At 48.7% G+C, this 22401-nt stretch overlaps 1 protein-coding gene across 1 annotated transcript in view; it reads left to right on the top strand.

The window, feature by feature from the left end:
- The window catches only part of Inmt (indolethylamine N-methyltransferase), a 94271-nt gene that overhangs the window by 41143 nt on the left and 30727 nt on the right, over nt 1-22401 (top strand). The window contains 6 exon segments of the mRNA XM_045135654.1: nt 2290-2365; nt 3455-3519; nt 3522-3684; nt 5783-5904; nt 5907-6016; nt 6595-6815. Coding sequence (XP_044991589.1) covers nt 2290-2365; nt 3455-3519; nt 3522-3684; nt 5783-5904; nt 5907-6016; nt 6595-6815 — 757 coding nt within the window.

Genomic DNA, 22401 nt, shown 5'->3' with positions numbered 1-22401 from the left:
TCACTAAGTATCAACCTTGCACAGTATTTTGAAGGAGATGAGACCCTGTCATATACTGTTGGGGACTTTACCAAAGCTGTCTTCCTGGACACTGGTCTTTGGATATCTGCAGCCTCCGGACTCAGTCACTGGCAAAACATACTGGAGTTTATTGACTGAGTGCTCTCACTCTTAGTAACTTTTAGAAAGAGGTGGGGCAATGCTTTTCTACATAAAACATCTGTGTGTGTGTGTGTGTGTGTGTGTGCATTTGTGTGAGGGGTGAATGAGTGTGTGCTGCATGTGTGAGAGAGAAAGAAAAAGAGAGGGAGGAAGAGTATGGAGACCAGAGGTTGGTGCCGGGTTCCCTCCTTGATCTCCCTCTCTTGTATTTCACTGACACAGGCTCTTACTTGAACCAGAGCTCTCCAGCTCAGCTTGCCCTGGGGACCCCTGTCTCTGCCTCCTGAGTGCGGGGCTTGCAGGTCCCCACCTGGCCTGCCTGGCACATACAGGAGTGCTGGGACTCCAAACTCGGCTTCATGCGCTGAGTGGTCTCCTAGTTCCCAGCCTTTGCATTTTCAGATCATTGCAGAGCGCCCTGTGGTGGCATGGGTGTGAGTGTGAGTGTGAGTGCCTTCTGTCCATCTCCCTTCTCTGTGGCATCATTCAAAGCAGCAGTTCTAGGTCACAACCAAATCCTCACAGGCTACGAATCCTCCCAGGTTCTCAGTTTGGTCTGTAGTGTGTGTGTGTGTGTGTGTGTGTGCATGCACAATCACAAGTGTGCGAAGCCCTATGCAAGTCTGTGTCCTTTTGATGCATGGCAATACTCTTTTAAATTCTATTTGTTCATATATTTGGTGTGTGAGTGTGAGTATGTGTGTGCTACGCTGCACATGTGGAGGTCAGAGGACAGCTTTCCCTTCAGCCTAATTTAAGGCAGTGTCTGTCTTTACTGCCCATGCTCTGTCACTGAGCTTCTAAGCAATTCTCCTCTCTTCCCCTTTCTCACACTGGCATTAGCTTTTGGCTTTTGCATGAAGTCTGGGGATGTGGACTCAAGTCCTTTGATTTATGTGGCAAGTGCTTTATCCACTGAATCCTTTTCCCAGCCTGGTAACACTTAAAAAAAATACTTTTATTTATATATTTACTTGCAAGCAGAGAGAACTAGAGAGAGGAGAGACAGAGAGAATGGGCGCTCCAGGGCCTCTAGCTACTGCAAACGAACTCCAGATGCGTGAGCCACTTTGTACATCTGGCTTTATGTGGATACTGGGTAATGGAACTTAGTCATTAGGCTTTGTAGAAAAGTGTCTTAACTGCTGAGCCATCTCTCCAGCCCCTCTGGTAACACTTTTTAAATGGTTTTCCAAACATAGGGCTTAGCTGATATAGGCCCTGTGATTTCAAGGGCACTACCTACATTTATTTTGGAGCTAATAAAAAACAAGACATCTAGTAAGCAAGTGGATAAACAAAATTAAAGGCAGCAGGGAATTTTTAGCTCAGTTAATGACAAGCTATTTCCACAGCCTGGTGAGATGGCTCGGTAGCTAAAGTGCCTGCCACAGAGCAGGAAAACCTGAGGTGGGTCTCCTAGTAGCCACAGAAGCTTCCAGGAATGCCTGTGCACACCTGCTGGAGAGATGGAGACAGGAGGGCCCCCAGCGCTCACTGGCTGGCTCATCTAGCTGAATCCTTGAGCTCTAAGTCCAAAAGAAACTGTCTCAAAATATGAAGTGGAGAGTGATTAAGGAAGACATTTTACATTGGCCTTGCCTCTTGAAGACATGGGTATGCACACTCACACACATGCACACACATACAAGCATACATACATACATGCATGCCATACACATACATATACACCAGAAAATAAAAGAAAAGGAGAGACAGGTTATTTTCAAGAGCAAGTTCAGTGATTCTAGTGAGAGAAATTTTAACCATCTCTGGATCTGCCTTCCCCACCCCTAGGGACCCTCTGCTCTGGCTCTGCTTTGTTTTGGCGGCAGTGCTAGGGGCGGGCCCCAAGGCCTTAGCAGTGCTAGGAGAGCCCTCTACCACGGGGCTGCGTTCTGCGCTGGTGTGTCGATATTTACCGCCAAGTTCAACTCCTCTAGAGGAACGCCAACACCAAACTCTAGTCTTGTCTGCAGGGATCCTAGCTCCTCTCTGGAGGGAGGTCCTGGCACCATAATTAGGAAAGCCCTGGCATACCAGTTGTTGCAGGACGAGCACAAGCAAGCAGGGTGGAGGGCAATGGGAAAGGACTCAGCCCAAGACACCCGACTCCCTACTACTTAGACTCAAGAACAGTGGCGGAAAACGAACTCTTGAAGTTTAATCTGGAGAATCTCTTCCAGACCTTCTATGCAGGTGAGTGGCTGGGGACCATGCGAAGAGAAGCTGGCCTTTCCCTGACAGGAAGAGCTGTCAGACCAGAGATGCTGCAGAAGTATACTGCCTGGCACCACAGAGCCCACTGGTGGAAGTTTGGGCAGTCCTTTGAGCTGGACATCTCAGGCCAAAAACCTGAGCTCAAGGTACAACACTGGATCCAATTTCTTCACTTATCAAATGGGCAGGGCTAGGCTCAAACCTTTGAGGCCATTCTGGGAGAAGGCAACAGAAATCATTCCATTTTCTGGGCCCTTCTTCCAAGGTTGCTCTATAACCTGTCTGGACCCTTTGATGCCCTCTGGAAATATGATTTTAAAAAATCCTTGCACACCAAAACATACACCCACAACAATAATTTTTTACTCCACCCAAAGATGAGACACAGTGAAGAGAAAGAAGGGTGGCCTGGCCAGGTAAGACAGCTGTAGTAACAAGACAGCTGGATGATTTGGGCTTATATGCACAGTTGGGCAGAGTGGTACTGCATGACCATGGAGTTGCTCTGTCATTGAAACAAACTTGCCTCATCACATAATCAGTGTCAAGAAAGGTTGTCAACGAATGGAGAAAGGGAAATTCAATACTCTGAAAGCAATGCGGGGCTTCCTGGGGTGGGCACTGTGCACAGGGGACAGCAGGGATTAGAAGGCACACATGTAGCCGTAGGGTCATCTTACACTCTCCCGCATCACTGCCTCCCCTGGCGTCCCAGGTGCAGAGCTGGTAGGAGCTGATGGCTCCTGCTCCGCCTTTATCTCAGGTTCTGTCTCTGTCACTTTCCCAGTGTTTTAAATCCAGACTCAGAGAACTGTCCCTTGGAAATAAACCAGTGTCAACTGTGATGTTAACCCTAAACCTGCCTGGAAGTCTAGAACTTCCATACCAGCCCCCCACTAGCACTGTGAGGGCAGTGGGAGGATTTGGAGGATTCTGGCTAAATCTTGGCCCCAAGGTGACTTCCAAAGTCCAGACCCACACTGCCCAGAGGCTCCCCAAAGGCTGAGATTCTCGGCTGATGCAGGCTGAAGTCGTTGGTGTCTTCCTCTGCCTAACAGGGCGTGGAATCCAGACGTGCTACTGCTGTCTCCACGGGAGGAGTGGCAGGCAGTGTCCTGATTGACACTGGCTCGGGCCCCCTATCTGCCAGCTGCTCTCCGCCTGTGAGGCCTATCAGGAGATCATCATGGTGGACTACACAGGGCACAACCTGCAAGAGCTGAAGAAGTGGCTGAGGAAGGAGCCAGGGGGCTATGACTGATCTCCCGCTGTGCAGTATGGGTGTGAGCTGGAGGGACACAGGTACCTACAGGCTTCCCTCTTGCCTCATGCTTCTCAGACAAGAGAACCTTCTTCCTATGCCTGGGGATGGCTCAAGAACCCACCGTCCACCTCACCCTCTAAACTTCTACTCTTTCTTCCTGGCCCCCGTGCCCCTCCCTAGCCCATGCCCCTCCCTCCGAGTCCACTTACCTCTAGCCCTGTAGCTGCCTGAGGTTGCCCCGTCCCACTCTTCTCCTCTGTAGCTGCCCAGCCCAGCCTTGGCACCAGCTTCCACCCCACATCCTCCCAGAAGACCCCAGTGCCCCAGGCCACACCACCCTCACTTTTCTCTGAAAACTAGTTCAGCCTTTCCTTTTAATCTGATGTTGGAGAAACACTTGTCATGGAGGGATGGACTGCGAGGAATGACCCACACTTGCTTCCTTAGCACTGAGGCCAAACTCACAGACCAATAGCATTTTCCCCATCAGGTTCACAGAGGGCATAGGCACTTGCTGCAACCCGGAAAGACAGCCATCTCTGTATGACCCCAAAGATGTGAAAACTGAACCTGGCCTGGAAAGGGGCCTCTATCCTTCCTGCCTTGGAGCAGGATTAAAAAAAAAAAAAAAAAAAAGAGTTCAAGATCTCTGCCCTGTCCTTGGAGAGGGAAGTGACCTTCTCATAATCGGGCAGCCTGAGGTTGCCAGAGCTATGTGGTCACTAAGTGCAGTAGGGTCTTTAGTGTCACATCAACCTGGGCATCAATCATTGCTGTCATGGATTGAGGAGCACTTACAGCCCACAGGGCATGCCAGGTGGAGCTCCAATTGTAATGAGGAAGGCAGCCACCACCATGCTAGATAGAGAGACTGAGACAGCCAGGAGGTGAAGAGAGAGGCTTCAGCTGGGGCTGGAGAACAAGTGGGGCTGAGCTCAGGAGGGTGGAGAGGTAGAGCCGAACCTGTCCTGGGTGAAGTGAGGGAGAGAGGGTGTGAAGATAGATCTGAGGAAGGACTATGCAGGTGGCATGAACACAGCACAGGCAAAGGCCAGAAGATGGGCACACGAGGCATGGAACAGAGTTGGCATCACAGAGGGTATCTGAGGCCACAGTCATGGCTCCCCAGGTTTGGTAAGAGTGAGGATGGCATCATGGGTCCCAGAGCACGATGGAACCTATTGCCTTTCAAAGAACTACTCAGGACACCAGGCTGAGGAGAGCATCAGGAGGTTGGAGCAGAGCTGAGTAGGACAGAGACGTCGTCACCAGTGAGCTGGAGGGGCTCGGGGGATGCCAGAGTCTGGAGTCACTCTGCAGCCTCAGGTGTTCTCCTCGGGTCAGTGGTTAAGAAGGGAGGGGACCTGGAATCACCACTGTTAGGAGACTTGTTGGGTTGGGTTTTGTTTTTATTTTCCAAAGGGTCTTGTCTCATGGGCTGGTCAGCTGCTTTTTTGTTTTAATTTATTTTGGTGTAGCAGTAGTAAATTGACAATAAAATTATTTAATAAAATTTTTAAAAATGTAAAGGGAGATGAAGAGTCAAGGACGACTTCAAGGTTCATGACCAGAGTCATGGCAGTAGTTACAGGACAATGTGAGTGCCCTTAATGCCCCAGAAATTGGCATATGATGATGAAAAGTGCCAGGCAAGGTAGCACACACCTGTCATCTCAGTATTCAGGAGGCTGAGACAGGAGGTCAATAGCTTGAGGCCAGCCTGGGCTACCGAGTGAGTTCTAGGCCAGGCTGGAGTACATAGGAAGAGGGGAAGGGGTATGATAGAGAGTGGAATTTCAAATGGGAAAGTAGGGGCAGGGAGGGAATTACTATAGGTTATTGTCTATAATTATGCAAGTTTTCAATTTAAAAATGAAAATTAAAAATAAATAAATAAATAAGGCACGTTTTACTAAATTTTTCAACTTAAAAATTAATGAAAAGATCGAATTATTAAAAAGAAGAAGGAGAGGCATGAAAGAGGAAGGACTAATCAAATACCAAATCTACTGTTGGTTTCAGATGTGTAAACATGAGCAAGCTTGTCCCTCAGTTTCCTTATTTATCATTATACTTATTTATCACAGTCATGTTATCACTGGTGATTATGATGTCATCTCTGTGACCCTCCCACAGAAGCAAGTGGCAGGAGAAGGAGGCCAAGCTTTGAAGGACAGAGACTCGGGTGCTGAAGTGTGATGTGGCCAAGACACACCCTGTGGGGTCAGCTCAGGTCACCCCAGCTGACAGTGTGCTTACCCTCTGGCCATGGAATGTACCTGTCCCAGTGTGGGTGTGTACTCAGGCAGCCTTGTGGGGCCTGGCGGGCACCTGGTGACCATAGTCACCCTGCACTTCCAGCACTATGTGGTTTGCCCAAGAATTTCTCCAGACTCAGAATCTGCTTCTCTTTTTCAGATGGGAACTGGACTTGAGATAAATGACCCAGCACACTCCATCCGGTCCCCACAGAGGAACTGGGGAAATGAGCAAGAATGCTGCTCTCTTAGTTAAGCTGATATCAGCACAAGAGTGATAGAGAAAGATACCGAGGACACTCCCCACCGACCAAGCCAGACATCTAGATGCTCCTAAGTGCCCAGCACTGAAGTAGACTTAAAACACTGCCACTATGGCTCAGGGAATTTTGTAGAAGAGGGGGCATAAATATTGTTAGAGCCACAAGTTGGGACAGTCTGCACAGAGACATTGCCTCTCCCCCATAACTGACTGCTGTCCCATAATGCATGATCCACAATCCCCATGGGGTTGACTTGCATCCCCAATGAGGAAGGCCTCTTCAGGAAAGGGGCAGAGAGGAGGGAAAGGATGGTACTAACATGTGATGCTTACATACAAAATATGTCCATGTCTAATAAGAAAGAAAGGAAGGAAAGAAGGAAGGAAGGGAGGGAGGGAGGGAGGGAGGGAGGGAGGAAGGGAGGGAGGGAGGGAGGAAAAAAGAAAGAAAGGATTTCTCCAGACTCTACATGGAGAAAGAGACAGTAGAAAGGGCCATGCAGGATGCCACCTGCCAGGTGCTGAGGCGTAACTACTGCTCCCTCAGCTATTCAGAAGCCCGCTGGGTCAACGATGGCAGCAGCTTTATTATTGCCCAAAAAGGGCCCGAGGGCCTGAGGCCACTTGGCAGAGAAGAGCCCTCCCTGGGGCAAGTCATAGCCAGTGGTTCTCAAGTCTTATGCCACAGCTGCCTAAGACAGGTCAAGTGTGCTGGATGCTTCATTTCTAGTACCTGGTCCCAGAATCACAGGGGTAAAGCCAAGGCCCTCATTCTTGGCCCAGAGATACGTCCCTCTATACACACACCCTTTCTTCCCACATTGCATGAAAGGTCACAAAATAAAATAGTTTGTCTAGATTCTGTCTTGGTATGACTTCTCAAGAACCAATAAAGGTTTCAGTGCAAACTGATTATATGACAGGGAACATAGATAAGGACCTAGGAACGACAGCAGAGAAGGAAGGCAGCCCATGAGTTGCCAATGAGGGAAGCCCCTTGATTCCTCTGCACGGAGGCAGATGGAACTAAGGCCACTGGGGCTGGTGTGGGTCCCTTGTGTGGAGTTACCCACCAAGGGACCTAGTCACAGGTCCACTAGATCCCCTGGTCATGGTGGCCTCACATCTCAGGGACCCTAGGGAACTCGTAGGCAGACTTGCAGCAGCCTTAGGAAGTCGGGACAACCTGCCAAGAGTTAAGAAAGAGACCGCAACATCTGCTGTGGTCATGAAGTATGCAATGGCTGGTGGGTGAGCTGCTCCTGAGCAGCCTGGTCCATCTGTGAGAGGAGAGGGTCAAGACCTCTCGTTTCTCACAGCCAGAAGGCACCTGTCAGAGCTAAGTGACTGCTTGGCTAAGCTGCTGACCCTTATGTGGGGAAGGGGACTACTGGCTGCATCTCATAATTTGGTGAGTCATAGCTCAGCAACACTGAGGCCTGGTCTCCTAGTTCTTTTGGCTAAAGATGGCCAGTGAGGCAGGGCAGGAATCAGGCTGTTCCACCCCATGCCAAGAACACAAGCCCTGAGCTCTAGAAAAGTCTGGGGTCACACTTCTAGAAGGATATGCACAAGGTCTTAAGTCTTCCACACCTTCCCCATCCAGCCAACTCCACTGGAGCTAGCTCCCAGCATTTGGCTCATTTGTCATCTGCAAAATAGGAGATATGTACATTCTCCTCCCCCCAGGTGTGACCCATGTGAAGTCCCTGACTGCTCTATGAAGATGGAAGGATCGCCCATTGGCCTCTTGGCTCTCAGAGTTCCAAGCCCAGTCAATCCTGCAGAGCAGCTACCCAGTGCTAACACAGCCATCTCCCTCCACCCTGCTTGAAACCTTACCCCAGAAGGAAGGAAGCCCTGGTCTGGCCATGACATGAAACCCACCACAACCCAGCTGTTGCTCTGTGTCACTATCCATGAAACAGGGTTCTCTGAGTCAGCCCCTCAACTTCTTATCCGCATGACCTTGCTGCAGAGCACTCCTGTCCACCCCTCTTCCCATGTCCACCTGAGTACTGCCAGGGAAAGGATCAGGCCAGTCCCCATAGCCCAGAAAAGAGAAGATTACATGTGACATCCTGCTCTTAAAACCAGATACTAGCCGGGTGTGGTGGCGCATGCCTTTAGTTCCAGCACTCAGGAGGCAGAGGTAGGATGATGGCCGAGAGTTCGAGGCCACCCTGAGACTGCATAGTGAATTCCAGGTCAGCCTGGGATAGCATGAGACCCTACCCTACCTTGATAAACCAAAAATGAAACAGATACTTTCCAAACTGCTTCCCTGATATTCTTGGGGGACCCTGAGCCTTAGGTCAGAGAAAGTTCTCCCTCCACAATTAAGGGTAGCCAGAATTTCATTCCTGGGTCCTGCTTTGAGTTAGGCCACCAGAGGGCGGTGCAGAACAGAAGCAGGGGGAAACAGCTCCGGGAGTGTCAAACCTCCAGAGGAAAGGTGTTGCTCAGCCGCTCTCTGACCTGTGGTTCTTCCAAGCCTTGTCAGGCAAAGGGAACCTGCTCACTCAGAGGGCCTTGGAGACCTTCCAGCAGGCAGGACTTCTCTAAAGCCAGGAACCCTTGTCCGCATGGTCCCAGAGTGCATCCAACTGGGCCTGGAGAACACAGGAAGCCTTCACGTGTAAGCATCACCCCCAGCGGGCGGGAGAGCTGAGTGGGAAGGCAGGAGAGGTAGCACTGAAACCCAGGGCTGCAGGGAGAGGCCATCAGAGCCCTTACGAGAGCTGGCCCAGGAAGCTAGGGACTTCCAAGGGGATACTGTGTGGCCAAGGCATGCAGGAGCCAAGTCTGAAGGGTAAAGAGCCTCAAATGACAGAAAATATGGGCAGCCCCAGGCCTGGCAGAGAAGGAAAGGCAAACAGGAGATGGGCTGTGCCCCTGGGTACCACATATGACCCGAGGACTCAAGGGTATACCAAGCCAGCCATGCCTTCCAGTGACTCATGGGAGCGGTGCCCCTGGGGATAAGATTTGGAGAGAGGTCTGGTCGCAGACCAAATCCTGACTCCTAGTGTCAGCAGTGCCACCTCAGGCACATCGCCTACCCTCAAAGCCTCTTCACAGGCATGTGTGAGAGCCCCACATTTTCACATTTTCAGTGGGTGTGGTGGTCACAACAGGCAACCATTTTCCCTTCCCAGACCTTCCCATGCACTTCACTACTACAAGTATTTCCCCTCATCAACCAAGAGCCCTGGCACTGCCATCCAAGACAGGTAGCCACACGGTCCATGGGGACTGTGAGAAACCACAGCTTCTGCCCAAGCTGCCTGCTGGGCTTCCTGGCTCAGTTGCACTCACCCTGGCAGCTACACAGGTGAGGGCACATGCACACAGCACATACACGCTACACATAAACATATATTATATGCATACATTAGGTACACACCATACTCCATGTATTCTATACACATATATGTAGATCACACATACCACAAACACCACTCACCTACACAGGCATATGCACACATACATCATATACCACACACACTGAAAAGTTAGCATACACACCATGCATGTATACACATCTATATCAGACACATACACAGGCCACACACATGCAGACACAAACCTCACACATACATGTATCACACATATACACAGTATCTCAGTGCTTTACATATAGACATCACACACACACACACACACACACACACACACACATTCTGTTCTGTTTGTCCCCGCTGGGTCAGTCTACACTTGTGGTCATTGTGCCCTACATCCATCTTCTCTGCCATGGGCCCTTGGTAACATGCTTGCGTGCAGAACACTGATGCAGGGCCCCAGAGCACGCCCTCCACATTAAACTTGCCCCAGGTTAGCTGAGCAAAATGCCTTTCTGTCATCAAGGTTCTGGCTTTCTCTTCCTGTCTCTCTGTCTGCCTCCCACTGCCATCTCCATTTCCATCTCCATCTCCTCATGTCTGCTTCTTTCCATCTTACTGTCCTGTTCATCACCTGTGTCTCTACCTTTTCTTTCCAGCCTCGCTCCATTGATCCTCTCTTCCTGTCTCTGTCTGCCTCCCACTGTCATCTCCATTTCCATCTCCATCTCATGTCCACTTCTTTCCTGTTCATCACCTGTGTCTCCACTTTTCTTTCCAGCCTCGCTCCATTGATCCATCCTCTCCTCCTGCCTCAGCCACCCGCTCCATGGGCTCCTCAGTCTCTGCTCCTGCCACAAGTCCCATCCCCCCCTTCCAGCACCAACGCTCACCGCAAGTTGGGTCTTCTGTGAGATTAGCCTTGGCCCTTCCTATGGAGTCAATTGCCCTCTCTAGGCTGGGGTCCTGACCCACAGGCAGGCCTGTACTGTGCCTACCTCACAGGCAACCACCCTCCTCTTTCAGGCAAGCCCACACCCTTTGGGTGCAGCTGCCCTGTCCTAGGCCTGGCATCAGCAAGAAGAAAGGTCTTCTCTGCCACTGCCAATCAGAACTTCGATGGAAGAGGCCAGAAGAGCCAAGGGAAAGGAAAGATTCCCAGAGGAGACTGGGATCAAGAGGGAAGGGCTTCCCCTGTCCCCAGCCTGAGAGACATGGGTACAGAGGAGGCGCCCACACTTCCTCAGAGGCTGCCGCATGTCTGTCCTAAACACTCCAGCTGCCAGAGTGCTGTTCCCAAACCTGTCGCAGACCTGCTGCTGCTGCTCGGCCACGCATGTTGCTTGGCCTCACCAGGGGAGACACTTGACAAGATCCTTATGCTCTGCTGAACCCAGGCAGGACAGCAGCTCCACAGAGAGCCACTCCCCCCTTCCCACGCCCACAGGGCTGAGTGGCTCTGTGAGACTCTGCCCAGACTGTCGTTTCCTACCGAGTGGTGAGCTCCGTCAGATCACCGCTGGCCCATATTACTTGTACTCACAGCCCAGCAGCAGAGGAACATGGCAGAGAAGGTGAGGGACCAGCTGGGGCACAGTTGAACGTGCCAGTTGGCCATAGTGCCATCTGCAAAGTTGCTGGCTACTTTGATCCTAGTTCAGGATCTGTCCCTGGACACCCAGCCACCAATCCTGCCCATTGCCATCTCAAGGGCAAGAGAGAGTGGCCATCCTGAGCAATGCGGCCCGAGTCTAACCCTGACCTTGATGCTGTAATCCTGAACAAATCACTTGACTTTTCTTGTCCATTTCATCCTATGCAAAATACAGGTAATAGGCAGCTGTCAATAAAACAGTTTTAAAAAATAGAGGTAATAGCAAAGATTAGCTGATGGGATGTGGAGTGGAGCACCTAACACCACCCTGCCTGCAGGAAGCTAAAGGAAAAGAGGAAACATCCGGGCTATCACTGAGCCACACTCCAGATAGAAGGTTCACTGAAGCTCAGCATCCTGGAAAATTCTAGAAAACAGAGAAGCCTGTAACTCAGTTCTCCAGATGTGGCTGTTCAGAACAGCCACAGAGAGCCATTGGCTTTCAGAGTCTTCTGAGACAACAGGGACAGGGCGAAGGTGGCATGGGTCCTCTCCATCTTATTGCTGGCCTGAGCTCCAAAGCAGTGGGACAGTGCAGGCTCCCTGGGGTCCTGGCCACCTAGAGCACTGCAGGTCTGAGCAAAGGGCAGTAAGGGAGAGATGCATCCATAGCCCACATATGGGGGCTGCAAAGGCCAGGCTGCATGCCAGCGGCAATCAGCAAGGTGAGGAGGGAACCTGGGTCAGAGCGTCTGAGGGCGCAGGGCCCTGGATTCAGCATGCTTTCTGGGTGGGGTGATGGGGCTGAACACAAGGAAGGACAGTGCTGAGTGTCACAGTGACGAGGCTGCCTGAGAAGGCTGGGAAGGGTGGTGTGTGTGTGTGTGTGTGTGTGTGTGTGTGTGTGTGTGTGTAAAAGATCCCTGTCCCTGTGAGCTGAGCAAGCCAAGGCTGAGCCAGCTGCCACCTGGATGGAGCTGAGAGCTCCTACATTCCAGCATGCGGTGACCACTGATGTGGAAAAGATCACGTCTGGGTTTGCCTTCAGCCCTGAAGACCTAGATCCCTTGCTGGACACAGTATTGCACGTGGGTCTGTGTGTGGCCAGTGGCTTCTAAACAGAGGGGGACCCAGCCCACTGGAGAATCTAGGAGAATACATGGATGGGAGATGGGCGTGCATGCCATGGGCCTAGCAAGGAATCGAGGGCTGGGAAAGGGGTGGTACAGCAGAACAAGGGACCTTGGCAGGGACTGTGATCAGAAGCGGGGGATGGGCATGAGAACTGCAGATAGACCCTGGAGCTGCCAAGGCTGTGCCGCTGGGATAGAGAGTGCAGTGCAGAGGAGCCAGGGCAACAAAAGAGGGCTGGCCAGACACCTGGAGCCTCTTGGAGGCAAAGTAATAAGGGTTGAGAAGCCCAGGAAGGTGGGGTGCCTTCATGACACTTTGGAGGAAGAAGTATACTTCATGGAAAGAAGGAAGACTTTCGCTGCAGAGTGGGAAACAGGAGCCTCTGCCTACATAGGCTAGTAAGAGCTGGGTGTAGCACTCAGGGTTGGTGGGGACCTTCTGGAATGAAGATAGCCTGGATTACTTACGATGGCAGCTGCTGGCCCCTCCTGCCACAGAGATCAGCTAGCAGGGACTGCATCCACCATAGGGAGGCTGGCAGAACAAGTGCATCCTGTAATTAAGCGAGAAATCCATTTTGTGTTGTGTTAGACAGGGCACTGGTTTCTCTATGCTTTGAAAAGAAAGACATGTCTTTTTGTTCACTGTAATGATAACTAAATAATTGCAGTGATTGAAATAACCCCCATTTTGCCATTTTGCAGAATGCATAAATTGAAGCTCAGAGAGCTTAAGGAGTTTGCCTAGGGTCACATAGTAAGAAAGAGAAAGCTGGGTTTCCACCCCAGCTTTGCCTGGCTGCCAAGCAGGATAGGTGGGTAACAAAGGTGGTGAAGGTGGTGGCTTAATGCTCTGCTCCCAGATGCTGTTTGTGTAACAACAGGGAGGGGTTGGCACGGTGACTTCCAAGGCATGCATGTGTCCATAGACAAACAGAGAGCCAGACCCATGTGATGCCTTGTTCTACCCTGCAGGTACCAGGGGAGGGTGCTGGGTGAGCAGAGGCAGGCTTTCCTCGCTGGGAGGCAGACTTCTTGAGTAAGTGCATGGCCTGGCATTGTGGCTCTCAGGAGGTGTGCTCTCATTCCTGGAACTGCCCCAGCTCTGCGGTAGGAATCAGGGGAGATGTGCTGACAGTGCCTCCCTTCTAGGAAAACGCCCTCCTGCTTCGGAGAATGGCTGCTCCTGCTGCCCCAGTCCACATGGTATGATGGCTTTTCTGAGATATGTCCTATGTGCTTTCAGTCCTCAGGACTTAGCACAGAATGTGTGTCTCTGTAGCACCTCCCTCACTGCCCTGGCTCCAGGGACACTCAGCATGCAGTGTGCCCTGCCCTCCCAGCTGCCCTCAAGCCAGACTTCTCTCTTCCTTCTCTTAAAGCCCCTTGATTCCAGTTGCTCTCCTGTCCACTCTGGAGCCAGCTTGTGGTTGTACACACACCTGCTACAGCGATGCTTGCTCCACATAACACAGCTATCAGTGAGCGCCTACTGTTTGCAGGCATTGAATAGAGGGAGAGAAATGATGCTCTTGCCTTCTGAGGACTTTGACTTCCATACTGGGAGAAACAGACCCAAAGAAGAAAACCAAAGATATAAGTGAGGGGTCCATTAGAAGTTGGCACGCTGGGGACACAGCAGTGGAGGGGGTGTGGGCAAAAGTGGAGATTGTGACTCTAAGTCATGTGTGTTGCATCCAGTGTCCTGCAAGCAGAGTCCCAGACAAGGGTTTACAGACGTGGTAGACTGAAAGAGGCTCCAGCGATGGGGCGGGCAGGGGGATGCAGGCAGAGAAGTGACGAGCCTTCTTCATTCTGATCTCACAAGCTGTAGGCATAGGTTTCATATTTAACTGGTGTCAACCAAAACCTTTTGTCACACGGCATCAGCCAGGGTGAGCTGGCTCCCAACTTGTTAGTGACAGTTTCACTATAAGGAATTTCTCAAAGACTGACATTTATCCTTTCATCAAATAGCAAGCCAAGTGAGGGGAGTGTTTGGGAGAGAACTGAGCCCAAAAAATAGAATTAGTGAAAATAAGCAGAAAGAATAGCTGAAATTTAGTCAAAATAGATTTGGGTGGGGGCTGGAAAGATGGCTCAGCAGTTAAGGCACTTACCTGCGAAGCCTAAGGACCTGAGTTTGATTCCCCAATATCCACACAAAGTGAGATGCACAAGGTGGCTCATTCATCTGGAATTCTTTGGCAGTGGCTTAAGGCCCTGGTGTGCCCATTCTCTCTCTAATAAATATATGAATCAAATATTTTTAAACAGATTTTTTAAAGTCACTTGGGCACAGAGCATTCACTAATAAGGAGATAACATGGTGTGTCCACAGAGAAAATTGACCCATCCAAGAGACCATCCCTTCAAGGTGACACTCTTATGGATCTAAGTGCAACCAAAGTGCCAAGGATGTAGGCAAAGGACTGTTCCCCAGGGCTGGGCTTCAGGTCAAAGTGGACAGTGACAGGATGGAGTCTCAAGTGGCAATCTACAGGCATTAGTGTTGGCAGTCACTGAATACATGCTATCTGAGCTCTCAGATGTACATTTTGGAGGGAAAGTCCTGGGCACCAACAATGTCATTTGTAATATTGGCTCACAGCTGTCAATGTGGCTGTCAGCCAGTTGTCAGACTGACATCAACCAGCCCCTTGGCTTGGTTAAAGCTTTTGTTACAAGCTCAAAATGAAGTTGGTGCTGTCAAAGCATAATATCATTAGCCATAATGGGAATTCCAATTAGAGAACACGACACAGCACAGCATAACTCGTGATACCTCGCACCGGTGTCAGTCAGCTGGCAAGTGTGAGCTGCCCAGCCCTGCAATGGGGAGATCAAGAACTCTCCCAGCAAGGGTGGTAGCAGGAGTGCTTGCTCCCAGCCCTATTTATCACCGCCAGGCCCATGGCCCTTACTTGAGTGAGGTGGGAGACACTGAAGACATTTGAGCAGAGAAGTGACGCAGTCACAATGGCCAGATCATGGGGTGAATGAGAAATAGTCCTTGGTGGAAAGCTGGCTTCCAGCTCCACCCCCACTCGCCCAGTATAGGGCTGCAGGCAGTGGAACTTACTCTCTCCTACTAAGGCAAGAGGCAGCAGGATACAAGGAAAATAGGAAGAGGAGGAGGAGAGAAGTAGCCGCTGGGTTCAGCCTAGATCCTGGGGGTTTATTGGGCATGTTATTGTGGAAGAGTAGTCTGGGAGGGGGGCTCACTGGAGAATTATAATCACCTTCTATCCCCAGCCTCAGCTCAGAAGGCTTTGGAAATAATGCCCCAAATAATTAAAAAGAGACTTGCTTTCCCACCTCTCACCTCCAGGGAGGGATATTCATCCACAGATAAATTAAAACCAAATCTAGCAATTTGCATGACTCAAGCTATGGGCTGGGGCGCCGCTAGACTCTCTCTGTGGAGGCTGCAGTCACACTGCCTTGCGTGGCCTCCTTAGCCACCGAGGTTCTCTGCTCCTGCTTGAAGCCCAGCTCCCATGCTGCCCATGCAGTTGAGGCAAAGGGAATTAGTTGTGAATTAGCCCCCTCCTCCCATCCATCCATTGCTTACAGGAGCTCAATGGGGGAGGATACTACCTATCCTCTCAAGCCTTTCTGGCCTCAGTTTACCATCTGGGAAATGGAAATATATCTTTTGTAGAACTATGCTGCAGCAAAAGGTACTGACATTGAATGATGAATGGTACAGGGCTTCAGAAAGAAAAGAATGAATGGCTATGTAAATTCAAGGCAGAACTGCGTTGTGCAACCTAAAAACAGCTGTAGACAGCAGGCCGATTGCTGCTTCTAGGCAGCTGAGAAACCATGTGAAGTTTCGCATTGCCTGTGCGAGCCATTTTTCTTAGGTGAAGCCAACAGAAGAGCCTATGAGAAGCCATGGATTGCAGGGCAATTCTGCTCCAAGCTCAGGAATAACAATAACTTCCTTCAGCCTTTTCATGTCTAAAAGGAGTCAAGGGATCTCTTGGGGTCTAGAAGGTCAAGGGGGTCCCTGTCTTGTTTGCAGGCTCTCTAGGTAGTAAGGACAGAATAAGTTGCATTGAGGCTGAAAAATTATGGTGCCCCACAGTGTTGTGGCAGAGATCTAAAGAGAGGAAAGTATCAGAGCTCTCTATCTACTATATATCTATCTATCTATCTATCTATCTATCTATCTATCTATCTATCTATCTATCTATTATCTATCTATCTATCTATCTATCTATCTATCTATCTATCTATCTGTAGCAGACAGTTTCAGGTTTGCTGAGATGAACTTCCAAACCAGGCACAGTTATGGAGGAAGGGATATTTGTAGAAGCTTACAGGTCCAGGGGAAGTTCCACAATGGCAGAAGAAGCTGGTCTGCTGTCACAGGACCAAACACAGAGAGAGAAGCACGTGCCCAAAAGCTACCCAGCACAGCACACTTCAGGAACTCCAGCTCAGCACACTTTGCGTATCTTTAGATTGGAATTTCAAACCCACCACCCCACCTTCTCTAGCCAGGTGGCTGCAAATCCAAACTACTAACTAACAAAACACTGAATACACTGGGGGCCAATATCAGATGGACAACAACAGCAGGAAATGTGCCAAACACTGGCAAAGGAAAACTGGCCATAATACCCATAAGCCCACCTCAAACAATACACTGCCTCTACAAGACATTAATTCCAAAATCTCCATCAGCTGGGAACCTAGCATTCAGAACACCTAAGTTTATGGAGGACACCTGAATCAAACCATACTCCACCCCTGGCCCCAATAAACTGATAACCATTCATACTATAAAATACAATGCATTCAGTCCAACTTTAAAAGTCCCCATAGATTTTTTTTTAATCAATCCCATGATGTTCAAGCATCCTCATAGTCAAAGGTCTTTTAACTGAGACATAATACCCCCCCCCCAAACCCCAAAGAACCCATAATGGCATAGAATAAACACTCACACTGCAAAATATGTCACTGGGTATAGCAAAGAAATATTCAACCAATACAAGATTTAAACAGGGCAAACATCAAACTCAGTAGCTATAAGTCCAACAACTCTAACCAGTGAAAAGTCTCCAAGTCTAATAATTCTAACCAGCAATAAATCTCTGAAATTCCAATTCTACCCCTCCAGCTAGGCTACTCACAGTCCTGGAAAGCTTCATCTGGGGCTAGCAACTGTTCTTAGCAGACATCTCATGATCTCAGCATCTCTACTGGGTCTCCACTGCAACCCATGGTCCATCCTCATAGTTGCATTGGGTATCCATGTAGACATCCAACAAACCTGCTATACACTGCCCATGGCCATTTCCAAAACTGTGTTGAAAATTCAATGACCCTATCTTTTCTGCATTTCTAATACTCCACAATACCAGGTAGGCTGCCAATTTATTAATCCAGGGGAGAATAAAGCAGACTGAAGAATAGGACACTCCTTCAGCATTCAGCCCCTTCAAAAGAGTGCATTCTTCCTGTTGCTCCAATGCAGGTCAGCTGGCCCAATCTCAATGATTGTAATCTCTTAATTGCAGCAGTTTCACCCAGAGATTTCATTTTTTCTGTGCCAAATCACTCTGCTCACACCAGTCCATTTCTACGCAACGCAACCCTGCACAAATTCTCAGGACACAGGCATAACAGCAAGCCTCTCACACAAACTGCTTCTAGCCCAGTCCAGACAAAGCTCTTTCTCACCCTCATAAGCCAAACCTCACAGTGCATAGTTCTTACTGCATTCAAGTCTTTCAACTCTGACCAGAATAGTCCATCAAGCTGTATTTACAGCATTGCAAGGTATTTCTTAGGCCAAGATTTCAAATCCTTTGACATTCCTCTTGAAAATCAGCTTCAAAAGGCCAAAGCCACACAGTCAGGTATCTAGCAGCAATGCCACTCCTCTGGTATCAACTTTACAATTACAATTAGATTTGCATGGCTGGCATAAATCACCTGACTGAGAACAGCTTGTGGGAAAAAGGGTTAATTTGGCTTACAGACTTGAGGGGAAATTCCATGATGGCAGGGAAAACAATGGCATGAGCAGAAGGTGAACATAACCTTCTGGCCAACATGGGGTGGACAACAGCAACAGAAGGGTGTGCCAAACACTGGCAAGGGAACAATGGATATAATACCCATAAGCCCAACTGCAACAGTACATTGCCTCCACAAGGCGTTAATTTCCAAATCTCCATCAGCTGGGAACCTAGCATTCAGAACACCTAAATTTATGGGGGACACCTGAATCAAACCACCACAGGCTCTTTGGCTGGACCTAGCCATCAAGTTAGTAAAAGAGCTTAACCAGTGAAAATATAAAGGTTTTATTAATTTGACACATACATGGGGATCTTCAGTGGAAAGTGAAGTCTGCAAAGATGACTGACACATAACACTAGGATGTGTCCTAGACAGAAAACAAGAAGTATGGAAGGAATAGCAAGGCAGATGGACGCTTGCTCTTAGTAGATTCTAGGGCTGGTTCTCAGACATACGGTGGAGGGTGTAGGAGCCAGTGGGTGGAAAAGCAGGCTCACTGCAGTGGTGATCAAGGCTGCTTTATGGCAGTGGTATGTGAAGGACGTCCCTTTTGAAGAATCTCATGGCTGGCTATGTGTGGGGAAATACAGTTCAGTGGCCCTTTCCAAAAGCCAGAACTTCAAGTGATTTTAGCTGGAAATAACCACTTTCAGAATATTTAGAGATGCTGCATCCTTAACTACTACTGCCACCATCTAATTCCAGCCTTTGCCACCTCTGTGTGGCTTCCTCTCTTCAGTGACTTACATTCTGTCTGTTACAAGGATGCTCATTATTGGATTTAGGCCCCTCAGTGATGCAAGAGTATCTGTCCCTTTCTTTACATCACAAAGGCTCCATTTCCAAATAAGGTCACCTTCTGAGGTTCCAGGGAAGGAAGGGACATCTCTTTTCAACCTAATATACCTGACAAGGGCAAGGATTTTGTCATCGCTCAGTGCATGATTGATAGCAAGTTTGTGACATACTTTTATTTTCTGCTGTGCTAGAGATTGAAGCGTGCGCCTCATGCATGCTAGCGAAGTGCTTACCAGTGAGCTGCACCCCAGCCCACAAAGACCTCCTGAATGGTGAATGAGTGCATAAGAGCAGCAATGACACATTTGATCTGCAGCCCCCAAGGCCTATCACAGGAGGCTGCCTCCGTTTCCTAATATCCTCAGCTTCTTTTAAAACTCCTTTCTCAATGCAATCACAAGTGAACGTTCTCCCAAATGTTCCACACCTGGGCTCTGCAAAAGTGTCAAAATCATAAAAGACAGGGAAAAGTCAGGAAACAGGACCAATTAAAAGGGAACAAAGTGACGTAACAGTAAATGCAATCACAAACTTGGATCAGATGTTAGACAAGGAAAAAGCAGCTAAGAAGGTACCATGGGGAAAGCTGTCAAAATTCGGATATGGGGCAGACAGATTATCTAATAGCTATGTTGGCGTTGTAGTTATAATTCTTGGCTTTAACCATTGTACCATGATTGTGTGAAAAATGGTTTTGCCAGGCCTAGTGGCACAGGCTGTAATCTGGCACTCAGAAAGCAAAGGCGGGAAGACTGAATTCAAGGCTAGTTTGGGCTATATAGCAATAGCCTGTCTGAAAAGAAAAAAATGTATGTGTGTATCTTTCCGTAAGGAACTATTTTGTATATGCTAAGGAATTTAATATCTAATATGCATGATACATACATCATATATCAGTGTGAGATATACACAGAGGGAATAAATGATAAATGTAGATGTGGCAAAATGCTAACAGTTGATTACTATGAGTGAGGATGCATATGGATGTTTTTTCTTGCATATTTTCTTCAATTTGAAATTATTTAAAAAACATATTAAATTAAGTAGGTTACATGTGAACATATTACAAAGTTCAAAAGGTAGGAAGGGGCTGGGAGGGATGGCTTAGCAGTTAAGGCATTTGTCTACAAAGCCAAAGGACCCAGGTTCGATTCCCCAGGACCCACATAAGCCAGATGCACAAGGGAGCACGTGTCTGGAGTTCATTTGCAGTGACTGGAGCCCCTGGCATACCTATTCTCTCTCTTTCTCTGTCAAATACATAAATAAAAGTAAATAAAATATTTTTTTAAAGGTAGAAAGGAGGTTGGGGCTGCAGCTCAGTGGCAAAGCACTTGCCTAGCATGTGTAAGGCCCAGAGTTCAATCCTCGGTACTGCAGTAAAACAAAATAAAGCAAGAAAGGAGGGCTGGAGAGATGGTAAGAATGGGCCTCACAAGTGAGGGGGCATGAGTTAGATCCATGGCACCCATGTAAAAAATCAGGTGCAGCCACACATGCATGTACTCCCAGTCTAGAGCAGGGAGTAGAGAGAACCATGGCTGGGGCCCACTTGTCAACCAGTGTGACTAGAAAAAGAGTGGCTTCAGGTTCAACAGGAGACTCCATCTCAAAAGAACAACATGGAAGAGTGACAGAGGAGGACATAAAACATCTTTCTCCGTTCACTGCACTCAAGCACATGGCATGCAATCTGCATATACACTATACATACCACACATGCACACAGGGGTCCCAGATATTCAGAGGCAGTCACTGTTGCCTCTCTTGAGTATCCTTGCACTTTTTCTTCCCCTAGTTGTCCAAAAACATCTCCTGCCCCCAAAGCTGGCCATCTTGAGCCTACCTGGCTTGGGGTGAGGGTGCAGGACTCAAACAGGTTGCTGCCTCTTTCAGGCCTAGGGAAGCAGATCTCCACCCACATGGTGCCAGAGTTGGGTTGACCTCTCATGAAGGGGTGGAAGTGGAGGGTGGTGAAGCTCTTCCTCACCCCTGGCCTGGTCCCTATGGCACTGAGCCTAGCCCTGACCCAGGGTTCACATAGACAGAAGGTAGCAGGAAATGGGATTGTGGTTCCCATGAAAAGTGCAGAACAGGAGCTCTTTGTTCAGCACAAAAGCTGTCCTCTCTCCTGGGCTTTCCACAGGCTAAGCCACCTCTCCCCAGATCCTGCCTGCAGGCAGGAGAAACAGAATGGCAACATAACTCACTGACCCATGCTTGTACTCCACAATCAAGTAACCTCAGAATGGGCAGATGAACACCAGAATAAGGCCCTGGACTCAGTAGAAACATTAAGGACCAGCAACATTGCAGGGATGAGCAGCGTAAAGCTGCAATGAAGCAGGCTGTTCTCTGGCTTCTGATGTACTGTCAACAGAGTAAAAAATGACCACAGGAAACAGCTGAGAACCCCTGCTCAAAATGGTCTGGGTACAGGGAGCCTCTCTGAATACGGAGTGCTAAGTGGATAGACATGAGGGGTGGGAGAGGAAGAAGAAAGAAAGCATGGGTAGATGGATGGATAGAAGGATATCAAAGTATTTTGATGATGGATGGATGATTGGATGTGTGGATGGATGGATGGATAATTGGATGGTTGAATATGTGGATGGATGGATGGATGGATATGGATTCGTGAACAAATGGATGGATAGTTGGATGAATGGATGTATGGACAGATGGATAATTGGATGGTTGGATGTGTGGATGGATGGATGGATGGCACTTACCTAGAAGATTCTGAGGAAAGTCAGATCATGTCCTATAGTATCTCATTGTGGAACTTAATAGACAGTGTTAACAGCTGAGGAGATTAATTCAAGAGAGCATAAGGCTACAGCATGGCTTCAGGAGTCAGGCTGCCTGGATTCAAAGTTCTAGTTTATGATTTTCTAGTTGCGCAACATTTTAAAAGTTACTACCCCTCCTAGAGTCTGGATTTCCTCATTTGTAAACGGAGATAACAATAATACCAGCAGAGAGGTGTTAATAATTTACATAAGTTTATTTATATACAATGCTTAACAGTGTGTGGTAGATAAAAATAACTAAATGATTAGTGTAAACAACTTCATTTAGTGGTTTCTTACCACATACTTTTCTTTGTTAGTAATGGTAGGATAAAATGACACCCTCCCTCAGCAGTCATATTTCAATCCATTTAAAAGCCATTGCTCTTACAATGACTGTCATGGTCCCATTTCTTTACTGGCCCATCTTCTGCTTCTCTCCCCTTTGTCCACTTTGCTTTTGCCTCAAATATGCTGGACCTGCTCTTGCCCCAGAACCTTGGGACCTGCTCCCTGCCAGGCTCCTCCTTGGACA

The sequence above is a fragment of the Jaculus jaculus genome, chromosome 16 (assembly GCF_020740685.1).
Source record: "Jaculus jaculus isolate mJacJac1 chromosome 16, mJacJac1.mat.Y.cur, whole genome shotgun sequence".
NCBI classification, from domain to species: Eukaryota; Metazoa; Chordata; class Mammalia; order Rodentia; family Dipodidae; genus Jaculus; species Jaculus jaculus.
This window is presented reverse-complemented; position numbering and strand designations above follow the sequence as displayed.